Source organism: Manis pentadactyla, chromosome 14 (genome assembly GCF_030020395.1).
Source record: "Manis pentadactyla isolate mManPen7 chromosome 14, mManPen7.hap1, whole genome shotgun sequence".
Taxonomy (NCBI): Eukaryota; Metazoa; Chordata; class Mammalia; order Pholidota; family Manidae; genus Manis; species Manis pentadactyla.
The window spans coordinates 48717049-48739424 of NC_080032.1; the positions used below are offsets into that span (position 1 = coordinate 48717049).

At 43.6% G+C, this 22376-nt stretch overlaps 1 protein-coding gene across 1 annotated transcript in view; it reads right to left on the reverse strand.

Annotated features, from left to right (window-relative positions):
• Positions 1 to 8776, reverse strand: part of KCNH8 (potassium voltage-gated channel subfamily H member 8) — a 347390-nt gene extending 338614 nt beyond the window's left edge. Inside the window, exon 1 of the mRNA XM_036901045.2 lies at positions 8640 to 8776. Within this exon, the coding sequence (XP_036756940.2) occupies positions 8640 to 8715 (76 nt within the window). The 5' untranslated portion in view covers positions 8716 to 8776. The remainder of the gene's footprint in view (positions 1 to 8639) is intronic.
• Positions 8777 to 22376: the final 13600 nt, after the last annotated feature.

A 22376-nucleotide genomic window follows, 5' to 3' on the forward strand; every position in this document is an offset into this window, starting at 1 on the left:
TCACTATAATAGCTGTGAGAATTAGAATAGCTTCTATAGAGAGTTTAGCCTGACAATAAAAAAAATCACAAGGAAGTCCTAAAGTCAGCAAATTCTAAGCCCCAAAATCTCAAAGAAAATGGATTTCTTTACTTTAAAAAAATGGATAGACTTTCTTTGATGAGCACAACTGCTTTGCACAGTGAATACATTAAATAGTTGCAGATATGAGTCTTAAATACCAATTTAAAAACATTCTTGAGGTGACAAGTACTTAAAGCATTATATATAAAAAGAAAGAAAAAACAGCATATAAACTAGAAATGGCTAAAAAATTTAAAGCAGAAATCTTTTTTTGCAAGAGTGAGAAACTAGAAGTGATACCACAGATTGCTCCAGTCTGTTTATGCTTGCTATAAAAAACACATTTTAGAGGCAATGTGAGATAGTAGAAAAATCATAGGCTATAGTAGAAAAATCACAGGCTAGTGTGATAACACAGAAAAATTCTGAGCTTGAGTTTTGTCACCTGCAACAAAAAGAGGAGCTGCTTTCCTCCTTGCTGGGTTGTTAGGCTGCAGTGGCACAGATAAAGCCCAGCATGGTGTACAGTGTGAACGAAGACATGCCCAAAATGGTAAAGTTTAACAAGAGAAATTAATATTGAACCATGTGAAAATGAGAGGCTGGAAGCCAGTGCAGAACTGTTTCAAAACTAAACTTAATCACATGATACTGAATAAAAGGAACACCAGTTCCACTGAAGGGAAATAAAGACAATTAATAGGCAGCCCTGGCCTTCAAGGAATTTGAAATTCTTTTGAATAAAGAGTCATTTATTGAGTAAAGCCTTTGATCTGAGAGTAATTCTAAGCAAGGGAGACACAAAAGAATAAAGACTCAGGGCCTCAAGGACTTGATAGTTGAGTGTTGCAATATGAAAGCATAGTATTGGAGCAGAAGTCAGAGGTGGCTAGAGGGGTGGGCAAGGTGATGTGGGAGCACAGAGGAAATGTCACCTGACTCTACTTGGAAACTCGCAGAAAGAGTTTAGGTAGAAGGCAACCTTCAGGATGGGTCTTGAAGAAAATAAAAATCCTGCTCTTCAAGTGACCTGCAGAGGCCCAGAGGCACGAATGAGCAAGGGATTTAGGATGAGAACGTCTGCAGCCTGGGAGGCAGTGGTTGGAACAGATTCTGCCAAATCATCTTGGAGTCAGATGACACTGAGGACTCTGGACATTCTCCAAGAGGTAGCAGGGAGCCACAGGTGGCTTTAGGCAAGAGGGTTACGTGTTTAAACGGTCATACTGCTTTGCTCAGAAATCACTCTGGAGACGATGTAGACTGAAGGGGGAGTGAGTAAGCTGGGTAAAGGGCTGTGGCCATAGAGGTCTAGGTAGCAGGTTGCAGTTGTGTAGATAAGAAACAGGGGATCCAAACCAAAGAAGCAGCCATGAAGAAGGAGATGAGGAGCCAAATGGGGGCATTTCTAAAGTAAAATCTTGAAGACTTGATAACCACTTAGATGTGTGGGCAGTCAAGGCCGACTCGGATTTCTAGCTTGGAGAACTAGGTGGGTGGTGATGCTGATAACGGGGCTAGAAAACATAAGACAAATAGGTTTCATTGGTTCAAAAAGATTACTAGTTCATTTGGGGGCATGTGAATTTTGGAAGGTTTAAGGGAGATAGATAATAGTTACATTAACAGCTGTAAAAGAAAGCAAAAATATATCTTCCAGGGAATTTATAAGCCAAGAACTATATTTGACTGTTTAAATTACTGAGAAAGCTCTTCAGTTTTTCCAGTTGCTAAATATGAACTATGCTGTAGGTAGAGTTGTAGTCTCATCTTTTTTGTTCGTAGGCTCTGCTAAACCAAAATGGATTTAAACACTTAGTAGTTAGACGAAATCAGCAAATACACATTGCCAAGGTGATCTTTGCAGCAGCTGCAATTCTATACCTTTCCCTGTTGGCATTTCTCCAATCGACTTCACTGGGACTGAATTGTAGCATACCCTCAATCCGTTTTCTTCTCCACAGGCATAATTCTATAGTGCAGTTCTCGGGTGAACATCCCTGGAGGAGAATAGTGCTCAGCTATGTGGTCAGAAATCAATCTTTCCCAGTCCTAAGAGAAAGTCAGCTCCCAGGTGAAGCAGACATACTGAAGAAAATGAAGAACACATTGGTCCCACTGCTTTCTATGGGTCCCCTGTCAGCATGTAAAGGTGCCATTAGAAGAGAGAGTTTTTATACCAGGCATAGATGGCACTGCACTTCTCTTCCCAAGATATGGATCCATCGTCTCCAACGGCTTATTATGACAGAGTATTCTGGCTTTAAAGACATTCCGTGTCTGACCTCACACTTTTGTCTCTACCTTACCCCTTTCACACCCCAAAGATACTTGTTATTCCCCCAAAAAAGGCATCCCTCTTTTTTTATTTAATTGACAAGGGCTACTCAAATTGGCATAGCAAATTGAATATTGTTTTTGCTCTTATCATGTATAAGGCGATCATTACCCCCAGAAGACATTTATTATCTGAAGCCCTCCCAGAACACAGCCCCACAGAAATCATTCTTCACCCATCCAAATGTGCACAGCCCCTATTCCTTTCCAACCTGTATTAGGGTAATTTGTGCATACATTCATTGTCCTCTTAGAGAGAAGGACAAGCCTGATTTATCCTAAAGATTCTGGCATAATGGTTTTTTAAGTACTCAATGTTGATTAAGTATTGTTGAAGAAATAATTTATTTTGGGTACACTGAGTCTAGGATATTCCAGAAACTATTAATCCCAGACCTTCAGTATGTTCCTGATGACAAAAGAGGGTCATTGGTCTACAGATGATGCCAAATGCCAGAGCCTAAAAAAAATATACTGTGTCCTGACTTCCATTCACAACATGTTAGCTATCTATTTTCCTCTATATAATGGTGTCAAAACAAAATTATCTGATATTTTCAAAGGTTATATAATATAAATTTTCTTATTATTTGTATATTTCACACATCAAAAAATGCATTTCTGGTAAAGACATAAATCCAATTCTGTTAAATCAAACACTTCACTCATTGCAATGAAGTTGTGAGACCCCTGTGGTAAATCCTTTGCAGGGTAAAGAATTCATCTATAAAATCAAAAAAAGATGAGAATGAATAATTCCTCCCTCCCTCCTTTCTCTTTCCTCTCCCTCTCTTTCTTTCAATATTTTAAGAAACATGGAATAAACTTTTAATAAGGAATGTTATTTAGTTTAATACAGCCAACTTCAATGCAAGCATGCAAAGTGGGGAGTTTCTTAAATCCAAAACATGGTCAGAGGCATGAAAGATATGGAAACACACTGTTTTCAAGCAGTCCAATAGTTGACCCAAAAATAGGCCTTGTTAAGAAGGTTAATAAGGTGGCAACAGCCCAGACACCTCTGAGTGCAAAGACCTACCTTGGGTATCATTCTCTACAGATTCCATACTCTTGGACTGGTTCCCTAGCCAGTGCAGTCTAAGATCCTGTACACAGACCAACAGACCCCATAAAACCCCCCTTACCTGTTATGAAAAGGCCCCCTGTTAAGAAACTGGGATTAACATTCTGAAATATTTTGATGTCCCCCACATCATTTCTAGATGAAAGAATGAAGAATGTGACAGCACAGCTGACTAAAATGTCTGGACTAGGTCTACTCATGCACCACCATCAAATCTGAAGGAAGACCCTCCCTCCAGTGAGCTGGGCATTATATCAGAAATATTTCACATGACAGCTCAACAGAGTATTGTAAAAAATAGAATTGCAGAGTATGCATAACAAAAGTATTCTGCTTTGTAGAAGAGCAAAAATGAAAACATTAGGATTTTGTCTGAGAGTATGACAATGGACAGCAACTGTAGTAGATAGAATTCTAAAATAGAATTCTAAGAATTCTAAGATAGCTCCCAAGGTTCTCACCTCCTTGTGTACACAACCCTGAATCTATTTCCCTTGAGTGTGGATAGGACATATAATTTCAAAAGGAATTTTATAGATGTAATTGAGATACATAATTAGTTGACTTTGAGTTCATCAAAAGGTAGGTTTTCCTGAGTAGCCTGACTTAGGTGAACTCTTAAAAGTCCACCTCCTGTTGGTATTGAGGAGGTAAGCTGTTCTGTGGTGAGAGGCCATATGGAAGAGGCTATGTGGCAAGAACCTGAGGGCGGCCGGTAGTTGCTGAAGAAAGCTCCGGTTGACAGCAGGCAAGAAAATAGGAACCTCAATCATAAAAACTCAAGGATCTAAAATCTTCCAACACCCACATAAGCTTGGTAGAGGGCCTCAAGTCTCAGTTGAATACACAGCCCCAGCTGACAACTTGTTTGCAGCTTTCTGAGATCCTGAGCAAACGACTCAGCTAATCCTTGCCTAAATGTGTGGCCTACAGAAAATGTGAGATAATAAGCCACTGCGTTTGTGGTAATTTACTACACAGAAATAGAAAGCAAACACAGGGACCACTCTCCCTAAACATATATAGGAATAAAAGAGACCACTAGTGGCATGTACAAAAATTTTTTTCAAATCTTTATAAACTTCTATTTGTGAGGAGATATTTATAGAGTACTAGGTATTTCCTTGAATATTTTCCTATAACAACCTTTTACAGACAGACCCATACAAAACAGAGCTCATTCTTTCTTACTTGCTAAATGCCTTTGATGTTCTCCAAACTACAGCCCATCAAAGAGTTAGGACTATCTCCACTATCCTGGCTATTCTTCCCCTCCCCAAGTCATTAGGTTAAATATACTTCTCCTTATTAAGAGATTTAGGTTCCTTGACGAAAGCATAAAGATGAAAAGAAAAACCATTTGAATTGCCTCTGTAAAAGAAGTGTTTCAATTTTAACAAGTTTCCTTGGACCACTTTGAACCGTCTGTAAAGGATCACATAAAAATATTTGTAAATATGAGTGAATTTCTAAGCCACCATTATTCTGAGTACTTTCACTGGAATCTTCTTGATAGAGTCCATGGGGCTACAAATTTCCTTTAAGACTTAAGTCTTGTCTCACTAAACCCCAAAGGGGAAGAAGTATTCTGGCCAAATTTTGATATGACTAGAAAATGTAGGTTAATGCACCATTATGTTTGAAAATGGACACTACCCTCTGAAAGTTTAATATCCTCAAAAAAATGTGTTTTTCTCAAATGGCACTTTGTGGGAAATATTTGTGCTAAAAAACTATTTTTAAAAATATGTACTTATGCGTTCTCATTATACTTTCCCCTTGTCCAGATTAATATTCATTTACTTGAAGAAAAGTATACTCTCAGAAATGATTTTAAAAAATACACTAAACATGTAAAAAAAAAAAGGAACAATGTAGGAGTGAACTATGTGCAGTCCATGACGTTAACATAGTGTTTGAGTGTGAGTGTGTATGTGTATGTTTTGGAGTGCTTCCAGTGAGAAATGAGGCTACATGTAATCAGTCACAGAAATTCACTGGAGTTACTTTGTCCCCCTAATAGGATATTCATATGCAATATTTGCAAGGTTTCTATCTTTTCTAAGTCTCATTACAATTCAATTAAACACAAGTCAGGAGAACATATTTCAAGAGTAAATATATATTTAGGGTAGTTTTATATAAAACAATTTATAGTCTCCAATAGTTTTTAAAAATTATATTGCATATGAGAAAAAAAAGAGTTTCAATTAATGGTCCACAGCTGTCTTTCAATCTTGACAAAGAGCTCACTTCACAAATATTAAAAGGAATATGTATTATGTGAGACAAAGTATCAATGGGAAATATATTATTAACTTCTTTTATATTGCCCTGTAATAATATCTTAACTGATAAATCCATAACACTATGTCATGGGCTCTTCTTGCCATATATTTATTTATTTTCCTGGAGAAGCTTTAGTTGATGTTTTATTATTTTCCATTACAATATTGAATCAATAGACTAACAATGATACTACTTTGTGGTTAAGTTAGCAGGGTGGTTTGCCAGGGTTGTTGTTTGCTTTCTTATATTTTCATCAGAATTGTCCAAAATAAGAAACTACTATGATCATAAAGTATATCTAACAAATAAGACAGACAATATACCAAGTAAACACATTATGTTTTGGGTACAATAATATTATTCACTTTCCAATATAGCTTTTATTTGGGCGGGTAGCAATTTTACAAATTTAAAACTTGCAAAGAGTTTTATCTTGTATAAGAGTAAATAAATGACTACAATAAAATATCAAGAGAAAGAAGAATGATCATAGAAACAGAGTTTCAGGAATAGCAATTATACTTAATAAAATTGTGTCAACACAGAAAGATAGCATAAGAATACAAGTATTTAGCAGGGGAAATGATATGCTCATGAATCCACAGAAAGCAAAATTTGAGACTAAAAATTTACTTAAAGTATTTTTTAAGTTTCAGATTACTTAAGTCATCTTTCAATTCAAACAAAGGGCAAATAGGAAAATATAGTTCTCTTCGTTTGAGTGGGGTTTATTAGGATGAGGAATATTCATTAAATACTGTAAACAAAATCTTGCCTAAGCCAAACTTCATGTTACTCATCACTATGAAATGTGATTCAATGATTTTCAGATTGATTTCATACGAAGTGTTTCCCTCCAGGAATCCCCCAGACCCTGTGGAGCACAACCCAAGCATACTCCCCAACAGTTTGAGTTTATTATTTAAAATGCTGGTATGTGATGATGGCCTTCTCAAATATGGATTTAAACTTTCTAACCTTCTATTTTATTAACATAAATGTGTAGTTTTAACAAGAAAGAACTATTTACTAGGTACACTTATCTCTCTCTGCATACCCTCTGTTTATCAAATATTATAGTGGGAAAAAGAGGCCCAGATACCCACACTAATGATCCATAGCCCCTCTCATTAACAACTGGTATCTAAATATATTTCTGCAGTAATTCCAGGGCCATGCTGGGATGATTCACTACACACTGCACTCCATTCAACTTTAAATGACAGTGAGCTAAATAACAACCATTTACCAATTACCTCATTTTCTCTAGATGCATTTGGGATCAACGTTGACGACCTTTGGGGTTTAAATTTGCAACTTCAAGAACAAACACGCACATGAAACTCGTCAGTTCCTAAGGCAAAACATAGTAGTACCACAATCATGTATGGTCAGAGACAACAGTGGTGATCTTGTGTGATGCTGGAGATAATGGCAGTGGTAGGTACTTCAAGTTTTATTACAGTATTTATTTTCTCTTACTGTCTAAGGAAGAGATATATTATAGTGTTGCACTTCACTCATACTGTCTGATGACATATCTTGAATATAAAATGGGAGAGAATGTCTAAACGTAAAGATAAAACACTGGAAGAATATCCACACCAACTGCCATGAGGAGGCTGGATGTAAAAAGTAAAAATTGGACAAAATCAAGTCAATACTTCATTTCTCTCATGTAAACTTTTCCAACTACTCCTAAAGAGCAAAAGTCCAGGACTTGTTTCCCACCATAATAGAAGTGTGTGTCTCGGCTACTGGAGTGGAAATAGAATCAGATGTGCTCTCCCATATTAGCTCCAAGAAATATACCGTCCTGGTAGAAAACAATGACACTTGAACCACTGAGAAAACCTTCAGAATAAATGAGTTTCTATCAGTCTTGGGCAATAGGCAGAAAAAGTAAAGATAGCACACAGAAGCAACAGAAGCTAGGAGAAAGATGTGGATATTCACAGTGAAACCAACTGAGAGCGTTTGTTGGGGGTGAGCGCACAGACTCCTAATTACTGGGCAAAATAAGCCTGCTGGGAAGACCAACCACGCAAGGACAGAGCTTGAGGAGCCTGGGAGGGAACGGGGACCTGACCGTGGTCCTGAAAGAGAACACCTCGCAGATGATTCCAGTCTCCAAGCATCCACACACTCGCAACACCGTATGTTTGTGTTTTAACTGTTGCTTAAACAAGCTAAACGTCCAATAATATTCACCATAAAAATAAGCTAAAACTTTCTCTTATGATCAGATCAGCCTTAATAAAGCCAGCTCCTCCTCCTCCAATGGTCTCTCCTCTAATGTTAGGGTAATTTCAGGATTGAGAGGTATGCTAGTTTAAAAGCAGGAATCAAGATCCTAACAAACTCACAACGCTTAGAATCCTGACTCTAGAATGCATTTCTTAGACTCTGATGGGAAACCTTGCCTATCTGAAAGATCTCTCTGAATGAAGCTCCTTGAACGAAGAACATTCCAAACTCTCCCTGCAATCCAGGGAGCCTTAATACTCTAGAAGGATAACGTGGCAGTTCACCGATATGGGCAATTCCCATTCGTCTCATTAAAATTAGTAATAATTTAAAAAACAATTTCAAAAAGAGGTTATCAAAATACGGGTCCCACAAGTGAACACAGGCACTGTTCCAGCCCTTACAAACCCAAGAAGTCAAGGGGGCCAACTACACCAATCCAAAGTGTTAATACTGCACCGAATCACGAGAGGAAAAAGAATTGTCCGCACAAAAGACCTTGGCAAAAACGAGAGATTCACTCCTCTGTTGCAAAGAGAGAGGTGGGGGCAAAAGTAATTTTTACGTGAAAAATCATTCTCAGAAAATACCATGCAAGTCGTCGAAGTGCAAGACTTACGTGTTCCGTCAAAACGGGTGGCGATGGTATCGAGGAAGGTGTTCTGGGGAGCCAGTAGTCCTTTCATAACCGGCATTTTTCCAGCGCGGTGTGAAATTCTCCATCAAAGTTTGTCCAGAAGGATGGTTCGGAAGGAGAGTGCCAAGAAGGGAGAGGGGAAGCGCGATGACAGCAGGGGAGGGGAGCCCGGCGCGGTGGTGGGGCCGATCAGGAGGAGGAGGAGGGTGGCAGGAGACAGGGAGCGAGTTCCAGCCGCCACGGCTCGGGCAGGAGGCTCCCAGCGAGCGCTCTGGGCGCCCGCCTCGCACCTCCGGGCGCAGCCGGGCACAGGCTCGCTCTGCCGCCCCCTCCACCGCCGTCAGCCGCCGAAGTCCGCTCACCGTCCCTCCGTGGGTAGCAGTGCCCGCCGGGTGCCGCCGCGCCGTGCCTCGCCCCCCACCCAGCCCGCCCTCCGGGAAGGAGCCCGCGGTAGCCGGGGCGCCGCGCCCTGACCTCAGGCGCAGGGGTGGTGGAGGAGGCGCTGGATTCTGGGCTAGCCTGGGTGGCGCTTAAGCCTCTCCGCGTCCAAGGGGCACCGGGAAGCGCGAGCGAGCACGGCTCCCACCCCCACCCCACCTCCCGGAGCCAGGGAACAAAGACCCCTTTGTTCCCGCTCCGTCCCTCTCCCGGGGAGACCGGAGTCCCGTGGGTGTGGTATTGCAGAAGGGGAGGAGACAGGTTGGGGCAGGTACCCGGCCTGCGCCTAGAACTTGGGAGGGGGACGCCCCGCAGCGGTGTCCGAGGCGGTGGGGGTAGCCCCCTTCCGGTGCACCTGCCCTTGCGACCGCCCGCGACCCAAGCAGGGCAGCTGCGACTTTGTTGCGCGGCCCCCCTCCCAGTCACCCGAGGCTTCCGACCTGGAAAGTCGTCCGAAGCCCGGGGTGTACACCTCTCATCCCTGGGCTCCTAAAAGCGGCGTCTGAGGCCCCCTTTCCAAATTGCCGCAGGTCTCTCCTACCCACTCTAAACTAAAAGAAAATAATACTAATCGTTTTTCAAAAGGACAGTGGATGGTTTCTCACTTTCCGGTGAAATGTGAATAAAAACCATTTCTAAAAAGTTTGCTGTTTTTTATTGCTTTGCAAGCTACAACGTAGTAAAACCTGTAGGGTCTCCTTGTGGAAATAGCTCCAACACAAACTAGCGTAGCCCGCGGGCCCTTCTCCCCCCACGGCGAGGCTCCCTCCGAGACCGGCACTTCCAGGCACACAGCATGGCTGGGTCCCAGGAACGGCTCTATCTGGGAAAACGAAAGTGGTCTCTCCCTGCCCGGCTCCCCTTGCTCTCTCGGGGACTCCCTCTCCACCCTCCTTCTGCCGAGAAAGCCTCGCCCAGCCTGGGGCGCAGCCCGGCAGCGAGCAGCGGACACCCCAAGCCGGGATTCTACACAAAACCCTGAAAGGGAAGGAGTGTGGAAGGAAAACTGGAGAGCCGGGGATACGAAAGACAAACGTAAGCCCAGGTGCCGGCACACCCGGAAGGAAAGGCGGGGAAGCGAGCAGGTGTGCGAGCGGCGGCCGGGGGCGGCGCGAGCGTGGCGGGAGGCGAGCGTGCCCGCCCCGGCTGCTGTTGACGGGGCGAGCGGGGAGGGAGGCCCCTGGTTTGAATTCTCCCGGCTCCCGGGGCGTCGGGGGGACCCTGAGGGTTTCGTCACGGCCCCCCAGGGCTCCGGGAGGGCGGGGGCGTGGAGAGGGAGGGAAGCACCCCCTCTCCCCGCCCCCGGTCCCCCTTTCTCGTGATGCACTTCCTGCGGCCGAGGATTCCCTTTGTGTTGAAATTCAAGGAGATCCGGCCGTGGCGCGCGGCTGGCGGGCGGGAGCGCGCCTGGCGGGGGCGGGATTCCTGAGTGGGCGGCGGGGCCGGCCGTTCCCCAGGCGGGGCCCCGGGCCTGTGGTCTCCCGCCTGACTGGAGCCTGCGCCGGGCTCCCCGGCCGCCCCGGTCCGCACCCGGAGCCCGCGCCCTGAGTCAGCTGTGCTCTGCGGGAGCCGAGCTCTCGTGGGTGATGTCCCCCACGCGGCGCGGCCATAGGCTCTCGGGGACAGAGCCAGGGGCAGAACGACTAGGCAGTCCCTGCCTCGTTCGGGCGGTGCGTCGCGTCCCAGAAAAACCTAGACTGTAGCTGTCAGTGGAAAAGCCAGAACAACGCCTCCCATGAAGTGGCTTGAAGTTCAGCATGAATGTATTAGACGTAAACCACAATTCGGGTTCATAAAATTTGCACTGTAGGGCTGTGTGTGTGTGTGTGTGTGTCAATTCGGGTTCATAAAATTTGCACTGTAGGGCTGTGTGTGTGTGTGTGTGTGTGTGTGTGTGTGTGTGTGTGTGTGTACACAAACTGTTTCCTCCTGAGCTTGATCTGTGTTGCCAAACGCACGAAATCACTTGCAAGAAAGAAGCAAGAAGAGGCACTTAAGAATGGCAACCACAAAGAAAACCTCAGTTTTGTGGCAAAAGCAGCCCAGCAAAAGCAGCCCAGCGTTTATCACTTTAGTCTCCCTTCCAGCAGCTACTACGTCTCAGGGACTGTGCTAGGCATGACAAGGGCCCTGCCCTAAATTCTCGCTCACGCCCAGGATGCTGTTGGATTCTATTGGTCTGGAGTAGGTGGTTCTCACCATCTCCTAGGTGCCTTCACCACCAAGAATGAGTCTTTCTTAGCGAGGACTGTTATCACCATTCTGGTCTCGGGATCCAGGCCCTATGGAAGCTCTGGCCCAGCCATGGACCTAATGCTCCTCCTGAGTGCTTGCTGTCTGGGTGGAGCCAAACTGCAATATTAAAACATGACCTTGGTGAGAGTTTAAGCATATCAAGTTCCCTTAAATATACTCTGGCACCTTGAAATCATGAAGCACAAGAAGGAGGCACAATAGAAGTTGGGAATTTATCATCTGTCCCAAATCCCATTTACATTCATTAAAGGAAATGTCCCCACACTCCCTATTTATAACCAAAAAAACCCCATCTCACTTCATTGAAAAGCTCTTCATCCTCCAGAGATGTGATCTTTTCGTATGACCTCAGTGAGGCCACCCTGAAGAATGTGGGGTAACCACCCAGTAAAATAAAACCCAGGGACCCTTTCAGGAGGTACATGATCACAGAGGACATCATTTCTTTGACTCCATAAGAGAAGATAAAAATCACTAACCTCAGACCAAGGTATGCCTTGGCAAATTTCATTGATTTACAGTGTAGTGAACCACTCTAAAACACACCGACTTAAAAATAACAGTTAAATTGTATTGTGCTCATAGATCCGCCTTCTAGGGAAGGCTCAGTGGGACAGCTCATTTCTGAGACAGGTCCAACACTGCTCACAGACACACCTGGCAGTTGAGTGCTGGCTGTTAGCTGTAGCTTAGCCAGGGCTGCAGCTTTGGGGTGTCAGCTCTTCTTGTGGTTTTCCCCATGGACTACTTGGGCTTCCTTGCAGCACAGTGGCTGGGTTTCAAGAATGAGTGTCCCAGGAGACAGGAATTACGAGGTCCCAAGTTCTTAAGATCTGGCCCAGAAACTACCAGAACTTAAGTGGGTACAGAGGCCAGATTCAGTGGGAGGGAGCATATGTCCAGTGTTAAAATCTTCACATCAATTTGTTAGAATTTCAAGTTTCAAAGAAGGTTGCCTTATAACAGTATTCCAAATTTTATTTAAAAATCTATTTTCACCTATGCTGCATATTTTCCTAACAGTTTAGGATTTGTGGGTACAAGACTTGGGTTCAAGTCAATAATTACTGGGAAAATGTAAGACACAAGTTTAAAAATGTACATTAAAATCACTTGAGAACTAAAGCCAGGTATAAATGGCAATTGTTACTGTTTCCTTTAATGTTGTTTTTCCCCTGTTGGGGGAATCATCTAGAGGACATGACCTCTGGTTGACCCAAGAACTAGACAGGGCTCCTTGTCCACATCCCACCCCCCACCCCCACTCCCGTCTTTGTAATGTATGTTCAACCCACGGTTTCTACACGGGAGCTGTTTCAAGAGTGCAAAGTTGAGAAGGCAATGTGTGTTGAGACCATCTGGACTGAACCCGTGACTGAACCCAGTTGAAGCCTCTCGTGGGTAGGTGCAGAGATCTACTTACTCATTTTGCAGCTGCCCAAGACAAGCCCACTAAGATCCCTTGTTTATTGTACCTGCCACACACGTCTGGAGTGGCTCACCTTCTTTTCTGGTGTCTCCTTGTCCTCCATGCACATGGGCCATTTTCAGATTTCACTGGGGAAACTCTCAAGTTCTTGACCAACCAAGAGTAGGAGAGAAAGGGCACTGACCATGTAAGTGCCAAGAACAGTAGAAATTAGGTCACTGCAATATTCCTGGAGCTGCTAGTTGGGTAGCAGATCCCTAAGGGTCACAGGTGTCCCACCTCAATATTACAGAGGAAAGTGAATAAAGTACTTATTAGCTCTAATCTACTGTTGTTATTTTTTCATTCATTAGTCACAGTAGGTTACGTTATGTTGTATATGTTGTGAGAGCACTGATACCCAAACTCAGATTTAAGGGACTTAACCACCAAAATTTAATTACTGCTTCATAGAGCAATAGGTGGGTCTCTTCTCTGCATGGGTACTCAGGTACTCCAGGCTGACTTGTAATTGCACCTCTAGAAACTGAGGCCTTCATCATTGCAATTTAACAGAAATATCACCTGGAAGGTTATACATTTGCTATTCTATGTTTCAGCCCTGAAATGATACATGTCACTTCTTCCTGGAGCTCACTGACCAATGACTTAGATGGTCTTACTCACCTATAAGTAGAAGGACTTGAGGATTGCTATGCCAACACTCACTATAAAAAGGAAATAATAATACTACCACCTTAGACTTTGTGTAATAATTAAATGAGTTAAGAATGTAAAACACATAGAATGGTGTCTGGATTTTAGTAAGAATTCAATAAATATGGGATATTATTATAATTTTAGGTTGTCCTGTATGTGCCCTCACCTTAGGAGTCTTAAGTCCTACCATGGACATGGGGCACTGGTTGGGTAGTAGATGCCTTGAGGGACATGGATTTGCCTAACAGCATTCTGTACTTGTGGTTAGTTTTCACAGTAATCAAGTCACATAGCCAACACAATCTATAACTTTTTGCCTATTAGTGAATGTGAGCCTCTTTGTGGGGTGGGAAGTGAAAAGTGAACCTAATATTGGCTTTATTTGTTAGACCTCCCCATCTTTGCCTTGCCTTGAAAGTATCCTGTTACAGGAAACTTGACATCATGTCCCTCAGAGCCTTTCCCAACTTTTCAACACTCTTCTCAAGTCTCTTCCAGGGAATCCGTAGCTGTAGTCACCCTACCATCTCCCCTTTTATCCCAGATTGTGTTCTCTGCACAACTATCACACAGCACCCTGTACTTTTCCATCGTTTACTTCTGGAATCATCATCCACTTGTCAAGTCTTTCCTGTATCTTTATTTCTCCCTCTTCACTGGTTTCTTATGTTAACCTATAAATATTCCAGATTCTTTGATCTACAGACATCCCTTCCTTGATCTGTCTAACCTTTTACCATTCCTTCATATGAAAATATCCTGAAAATCAGGTTCCTTCATCAACCCTCTATAATCTGGATTCTTTTTTAACCACTCTATCAAGACATCTCTTACTGAAGCATAAATGACTTAGATGTCTAAACTAATGTATGTTTTTGATCCATATATTCCTGTTTTTTTCCTTTAACATTTGATTCTGTCAATTAATCCCTTCTTAAAACCTCCTACTCCAGAAGATTTTAAGACAGTAAATACTCTTTTCTTGGACAAAGAAGACCCTTGAGACCCTTGCCTGTTGAATGTTCAACTTTCTTCAAAAACCCTCTTCCTTCAGACATTTTTCATATTCTAGTGTTCTTCAAGAGTCTGTAAACTGGATCACTGAACTTCTCCATCTCAGGTACTGTCATATCTCTAAGAGAACACTTTCCAAATATTTATCTGAAGTCCAGGCCTCTTCTCTAAGCTTCTAACTGGCAATATCCACCTGTGGGTTTTATGTCACTCCTTGAGTATTTCTCCCACATAAACTCTTATTCTCACCATTAGGTAACCTATGTGAGACTCAGGAAGTCATCCTTCTTATATTTTATTCCAAATATCCTCATTAGGCCCTTATTTTATCTCCTAATTATATACCCTGAAGAATCCCTAATTTCTCCATCTGATCAGTACCCTATTTAGGCCTTTGCCATAGCTTGTGTGAACCTCTCCGATGCCTCCTAAGTAGCCATTCTCTACATTCCAGCTTGAGTAATCTTATTAAAAGGTACACCTGATGATGTCAGTCCTCATGCTGCCTGAGGGGTAACGTCAGAAGTCTGTGCTCTGAGCTCAGCTTATCTCTCATGATGCATTTCTCATCATCCTTAACTTTGCTGCTCAAGAAAAATTTTAGTTCCTAGACATTCCTAAAATGTTCAGTGCTTTTCAAGAGACTATGGCTTTGATCATACTGTCCTCAGTTCCTGGAAAGTGAGCTCAACTAACACAGACATACCCCTTTCCGTTCCAGACTAATGTGGATGTTCCTTAAAATGGAGACACTTTGCTTTCATAATAGTTGCCGTGTATCAGTTGTAAATCATCTGACCTAGGCTTACCTGTGCTGTTTTAGATAAGTTACTTGTCTTTTCTCAGTCTCAGGGGAATTATAGTAATGTACATTTCACAGGGCGATTCTGAGAGATAAAATGAAGCAACGTAAGGAAGTGACTAGGACAGTAGCCACTGTTTACTCCTTGATGTATTCCCAGTGACTAACATGGTCTCTGGTATATTGTAGACATAAATATTTGTTGAAAGAATAAGTGTTAATCATCACAATTACCATCTGAACCATTCCACCAATATATTACTATATATTGATTACTTTATTTCTTGCACCACACACCAAGTCACCAAGTTTTTCAAGGTTTATTATCATAAGATTATTTTATCTAATCTATTATTTAAGGTTATCTGGCACTTAAGACATACCAAGTGTACATACAATATACACTTAAATGTTTGATGAATGAAGAATAAATGGATGGGTGAATGAAATTATTCTGTAGCAGGTCTTTCTCTGCAGCAAGTGTCAAAACTGACTTCATGGCTCTCATTGCAATTCCCTTTGTCATCCACCTCTTCTCTTTCCCTAGTTGATTGATAGCCCAAATGTAGGTGTTTGTGCGGATGGATGGATGTGTGTGCTTGCTTTTGATTGCTTGATTTATAAATCACACAAATTTGAACTAAAAAGAATATTCTGAGTGCTCTCCTCAATATTTCTGGATTGGTCATTTACATTCAAAAAATGAGGGAGAAGTTGTTATGTGGTCCAAACTTCTCTGTCCAAAATATTGTACAGGTACTTTCTAATAGTGTACATTCCTTAAATCACAACAATTTCAAGCTATAAAATCTTTCTTAAGCCTACAACCATTCACTGTAAGTCCAAGGCGAGCCTCCATACCCCAGGCCTGCCCTGGGGCTTCCAATTCTCCATGACATACATGTTTTTTTTAAAGGGGGCTCCATGTATTGGATGTATTGAATGTTAAGATGAATGGACTACACTTATTAACAGATGGGTGGATATCTGTGAACAGTGAGGTGGTGCAGTTCCTGCTTAACAAAACAAATTATTCATTAAGTAATCTTTTCCTACTTGTTAAACTTTTTCAAGACAGCTTACTATTAAAATCTACACAGCAATGTAGTTTGAATAGAATAATATGAGTGGTGGGATTATAAGAATGTTTTTTTGCTTCTTTATAGTCTGACACATATCCAGCTTTACTGTAACAAAAATGTATTACTTTATAATGAAATACAAAATATACTGAAAAAAAATCCAGGAAAAATAAGAGATTATATATAGAAATTATGTACAGGAATATATTATACAAGGAATGTAGTTTACACATCTGAGCATTACATGAAGCTCTGACTCAAGGAGAAGCCAAAACATGGCCTGGTGAACCTAAGCATCTCAGTCATGTGGGTGAGATCAAACTCTTTCCTGGTAGTAAATCCCAAAAAGAAGTTGTCGCTTGGTTTCACTGAACTAGCAAAACATCAGGTAACACAAAAACTCATGTTCCACTACTGGCTCATTCTCAATTAATTTCGAGACTTTGAACAAATCATTTAGTATCTGGGATTCACTCAGCAAAAGAAAAAAGCAACAGTAGCTTCTGACCTCTAGGTTGCCTTCTGTCTTTAATATAATAATGATCCATATTCAGGTAGGAAATTTCAAGATGAGATTGGGAACCATCACTTTACACCCAAAAATTGAACTCCAGCAATAATTCTTGCCACCCCTTTAGTTCTTGAGAAAGTTTGTGATAAAAGTGGAATGAAGAGCCTAAGAGCCCGAGAACTTGAAAGAAAAACGGTACCCTTTTCTCACATACAAAGACAATCCAGAGTCTTGCCTAGTGCATTAAAGACAAAAAGAGTGACTCTTACACCCTCCTTCTCTTGCCTAGATTCTATCCTGGTTTCTGTTTTTAGACTTTCACACAAGAAAAAAATATATATAAAGTCAGTCTTTTTCAAGTCTCCTGCTGCTCCTTTGTATGTATTTAAACCCAATGTTTTAGCAGAAGATGAGAATAGATGCTTGGTGCTGATGCAAATGGCAATACCGTCATCACTCAGCTAATGGAAAACAGAAATAAAAGTGTGGTGGGGGGAGGTGGGGTTGAGCAGTACTAAGTATTGGTGAAGTACATGTTTAAAACTCGTAAGTTTCTGGTGGTCAGACATCATGCTGTTCATTTCTTTTTAAATCTCATGGTGCTGGCTCAGAAGTCTCTTAATTTTCTGAATTGTAGAAACACTACCTAATCCTTTATTTGTTTCTCATTAAATACTCATGAAATACAAAGACATGTCTTCTTTTGATGTCTTGACTTCTTTCTGTAAAATTTAGTTTTATTACATTTCAATGTCTGTATGTCTTGGGTCTCCTACAAGATCAGAGATGCCTTGGGGACTGGGATTGTTTCTTAGATGCCTTTTATCTTTTATGGTACTTAGCTTGAACTTTGCTCTTTATTGGTATAGACTTACGTCCACTGAGCACAGTGGGTTATTTATGCAACGTGGATTGATTTAGGAACTTAGCTATGTTCTCCGTGTTGCTAGCTTCTGCATTTGCTACTTCATTCTGTTATGGAACCTGGACTGGATCGCCCGATGGAAGAACCAAGCAGCACTCAGAGGTCTTGGAGGCTGGAGGTTTATTTCACACTGGTGGACTCAGAGGAGAGTGATCTCCAAAGGTCTGAGCCCTGAGCACAGGCAAGGGGAGTAATTTATACTTTTCTATTTCCATACACATAGCATTTCAGTGTGCACAGCAAGCAGGATGGAAGAAGAACACGGAAGGGTCCCAAGGTCGGGGGTGGGGGGCACTGAGGTTCTCCTGTTGGCGCTATCGGCCATGTTAAATATTTTTCTTGTCACTCCCCTCTGATACTCCTCTTAAACATTTTGTTTTTAGGCGGCATCATCCTGATCTATGACAGACCAATAGCCTTGCAGAGCCAGTATATAAGTGGTGGTTCGATTTGTAAACAGTGTTTTCTGTGAACTTTATAAGAGCATTTAGTACACAGGGGCCAATAGTGATGAGGAGGAGGAGGAAGATGAGAGGCCCAGCCAGAGAAAGTGACCAGGAGGGCCGCTGGCTGAGTCCCCACATCCCCCTGTCTCTAATTCCTTTCTCCTTTTCAATATCCTTTCTTTCAGTTCTTTGATTCTTGTGGCTACTATTCCTGATTGGTTCACATAATAACAACACTCTTCCACTAGGAATACACAGATTCTTCCCTTTTCAGCCGTGAGCAGGTCTAGGGCTTGTCAGTTTTGGAGCATGACTGCCGCAAGTGAATTAATCTGACCTTGCAGGGAAAGGCGGGAGTCTGCAACCTTTTCCATTTCCTCACTTAGTTCTTGAGAAAGTTTGTGATAAAAGTGAAGTGAAGAGCGTAAGCTAGCTGCCCTGGCTGCAGTTCCTGAAAGTGTTCCTGCACCCAACAAAATAATGCTTAGAGCCACCCGCTTTTGTATCCTTGGAAAGGGGCAGTGTGCTCAACCTCTTAGTCAGTCTAGACAGACATGTTAGGGGTGAGGAAGACTGGCATGCATAAACCTGTCCAGCTCATCTGGAGGCATCGGAAGGCAGTACTTCCACACAGAAGAAAAATTCCTCGGGGGGGCACAATAAGTTTCTGACTGATTGGTGGTGTCGTTTTCAGAACACAACCAGTCTGGGATGGAGTCATAGCTAATGTAGGCTACTGGACCAATTAGTTCGGTTTGATTCTGGGCTATATTATTTTCGGTTGCTTGAGTGGAGCTCTAGTATGGGGGCACTGGCATTCCAATATAGGCCCTGCAGGTTAAGGGTAAGCAAAGCCAGCAGGCTTGTATCTGGCTACTGATGTCTTGAATGAACTCGTAGGCTGCTATAATGACCTGGTTGACCTGGTGGGTGGGACTAGGGTCTGAGTTAGTTGTTGAAGCCCTGAGAGATCAATATTGCAGTAAGCTGGCTCTTTAGTTAGAGCTTTTAAGGCCTGCTTGACCTTTTCATTTCTGTCCTTTCGTGCCTGATCCTGGACTCCCCCCAATCAGACATTCCAATGTGGGTGAGGTAGGTTCAGCAGACAGTGGACCCCTTTCTTCCCCTAATTGCACAGTCTGAGTCCTGTTTACTTATTGTTCCAGTCCAGTACTTTTTCCTATCTTTAAGGTAAAGGGTGGCCTGTTCTTATTATAACATTGGGCAGACATGTAGATATTGGCACTGAACCCGGTCCCCCATTTGTCTGACTTTATGCAAGCACACTGAGGTTCCCTGGGAGTGAGCGGGGAGGAAAGGAAGGGAAAGAAGGTACGTAAGCAAGTAAACACAACAATGCACCCTGCGGTCACCCAATAAGTCATGGCAATGGCAACTCTGTGGGGGACAGTCCAATCAGAAAGGGCAGCAGCGGGAAGTCCAGTCCCCAGGGTGAGGGACCCCACACCGATGAGGGCCAGGAACCACGGCGGGCAGATGTCCATTAGTCAGTGGGTTCTTGTTGGACGTGGAGGCGGAGGGGGTTCTTGTGGTCTGGCTGTGCTCTCCACTGATGTGTTCCTTCGTCAGGGTGATGGGCCTTCTTCATTCTGGAATGATGGACCCACGGAGTGATGCCTGAAACCTTGAGGGCAGTGGGAGTGGTTAGAACAACAATGTAGGACCCAGTCCATTGAGGCTTGAGGGGGTCTCTTCTCGCATCTTTGACCCAGACTGAGTCCCCTATCTGGTAAGAATGTCCTAGGGTCCCCAAGGAGATCAGGGCTCTTTCTATGGTGTATTGTTGTAGCTCATTTAGGGTGGCTCCTAAGGCTTGGAGCTGTTCCCCTACTCCCTTATCCCCTATTTGGTGTAGGTTCCCTGGTAGGCTCCCCAGACATGGGGGGTGCCATCATACACTAGTTCAAAAGGGAAAAACCCATGTGCTCTGGGTGTGTAACAGGCATGCAGAAGGGCCAGGGGTAGTAGGTCCAGCCATGTGGGGCCTGTTTCCTGACAGAACTTGGCTAGGATTCCCTTGAGGGTACGATTCATTCACTCCACTTTCCCTGAACTCTGGGGCCTGTAGGTGGTGTGAAGTTTCCAGGTGATGTTGAGAGATTTGGTTAAAATCTGTACTGCATCTGCTACAAATGCAGGTCCATTATCACTGTGGATTGTAGACGGTAGGTCAAAACGGTATGATCTCCCTCAGGAGAACTTTGGCTACCTCTCAACTTCATTCTGTCCTGGTCAGGAAGGCTTTGACCCACCCAGAGTATGTACACACTATTACTAGGAGGTATCTGAGTCCTCTGCTTGGCTGGACATCTGTGAAGTCTATTTCTAGGTCTTCAAAGGGGGCAACCCCTTCCCTTTGGACAACTGGCAGGGGTCACGGTGCAAATCAAGCATTATTCCTGGCACAAGTCACACACTGCTCAGTTGTTACCCGATACAATGCTGGCAACTGGCTGGTGTAGAATTGCTTCTTGAGGAGGGCTTCCAGTGCAGTCTTTCCTAGCTGGGTGAGCTGATGGTATTTGCTGACTAGATGCCTTCCGGTTGCAGTTGGGACAAAGATATGTCTGTTGGGCAGCACCCACCACCCTTCCTAGGTTAGGGCGGCTCCTTCAGCCATGGCCCAGTCCTTCTCCTTTTCAGTGTACTTGGGTGGAGGGGCCTCCACTGGGGGCAATATGGCCATGGTGAGGGAAGGAGCTTCACCTGTCTCCTTACTGAGTGCTGCTTTAGCTGCTTCATCTGCCAGCTGGTTCCCCTGTGTTATAGGGTTGTGTCCCTTTTGGTGTCCTTTGCAAGGTAGAATTGCTACTTCTTTTGGGAGCCACACAGCCTCGAGGAGTTTCAGTATCTCTTCCTTGTTCCTGATTGCTTTTCCTGCTGCAATGAGGAGACCTCTTTCCTCGTAGATTGCCCCATGTATGTGTACAGTGGCAAAGACGTATCAGGATTTGACGTAGATATTGACTGGCTTGCTCTTGCTGATGCTGAGGGCTTATATTAAGGCATGTAATTTGGCCCGTTGTGCTGACCATCTGGCCAGTAGGGCTTTAGCTTCTAAGACCTCGGTGGCAGTGGTCACTGCATAACCTGCTCCCCAGATACCTTCTTGTAAGTAACTGCTGCCATCACTGAATAGCGTGAGTTCTGGATTCTGTATTGCTTGATCTTGCAGATCTGGATGACTCGCATAGACTTCGTCAGTTACCTTGGGACAGTCATGATTTGGTTTCCCCTCTTTGCTGGGGAGAAAAGTTGTTGGGTTCAGTGTCCATACTGTTTCAAGAGTGACCCGCAGGTTTTCACAGAGGAGCCCTTGGTATTGCTCTAGCCAAGAATTGGAGAGGAAGTGGTGTCCCTGTGTATTCATGGGGGACACAGCGGCATGGGGGACCTTGACATTCAGTTCTTGTCCCAGGGTAAGTTTGTCTGCCTCCTTAATGAGTAAAACTGTGGCCGCCATTGCTCTGAGGCAGGGTGGCCATCCTGCTGCAACCAGATCCAGTCTCTGACAGGCTGAGACCAGCCACTGCCAAGGCCCAACACTCTGTGTGGTAACCACAAGGGCCACCTTTTCTTTCTCGTGCAGGAAGAGATTGAAGGGCTTTTCTATAGCTGGCAGGCCTAGGTCTGGTGCCTGTCCTAAAGCAGCTTTTATTTCCATGAAAGAGGTTTATGCCTCTTTTGTCCAGACAGGGGGCTCTCGATCTGGCTCTCCTAGGAAGCTGTAGAGGGATTTTGCCTTTGCAAAATCCAGTAATCCAGATTCAGCAGAACCCTACAGCCCCAGGAATTCTGTAGGCCCTTCTTTGTCTGGGGCTGGGGTAAGGAAGTAATGACCTTTTTCCTCTCTGGCCCTAGTGCCCTTTCTCCCAGGTGAGGAGGAAGCCCAGGTAACAGACTTGCTGATGGCAGATTTGTGCCTTTTTCCATGAGACTTGGTATCCTGTGTCTGACAGGAGTTGCAGGAGAGCCTTCGTGCCCTCTGTTCAGTTCTCTTGGGTGTCACTGGCAAGGAGGAGGTCACCTATGTACTGCAGGAGTGCGCAGCACATGGCTTCCCTCGGAAAGCTGGCAAGGTCTGTGGCCAGTGCCT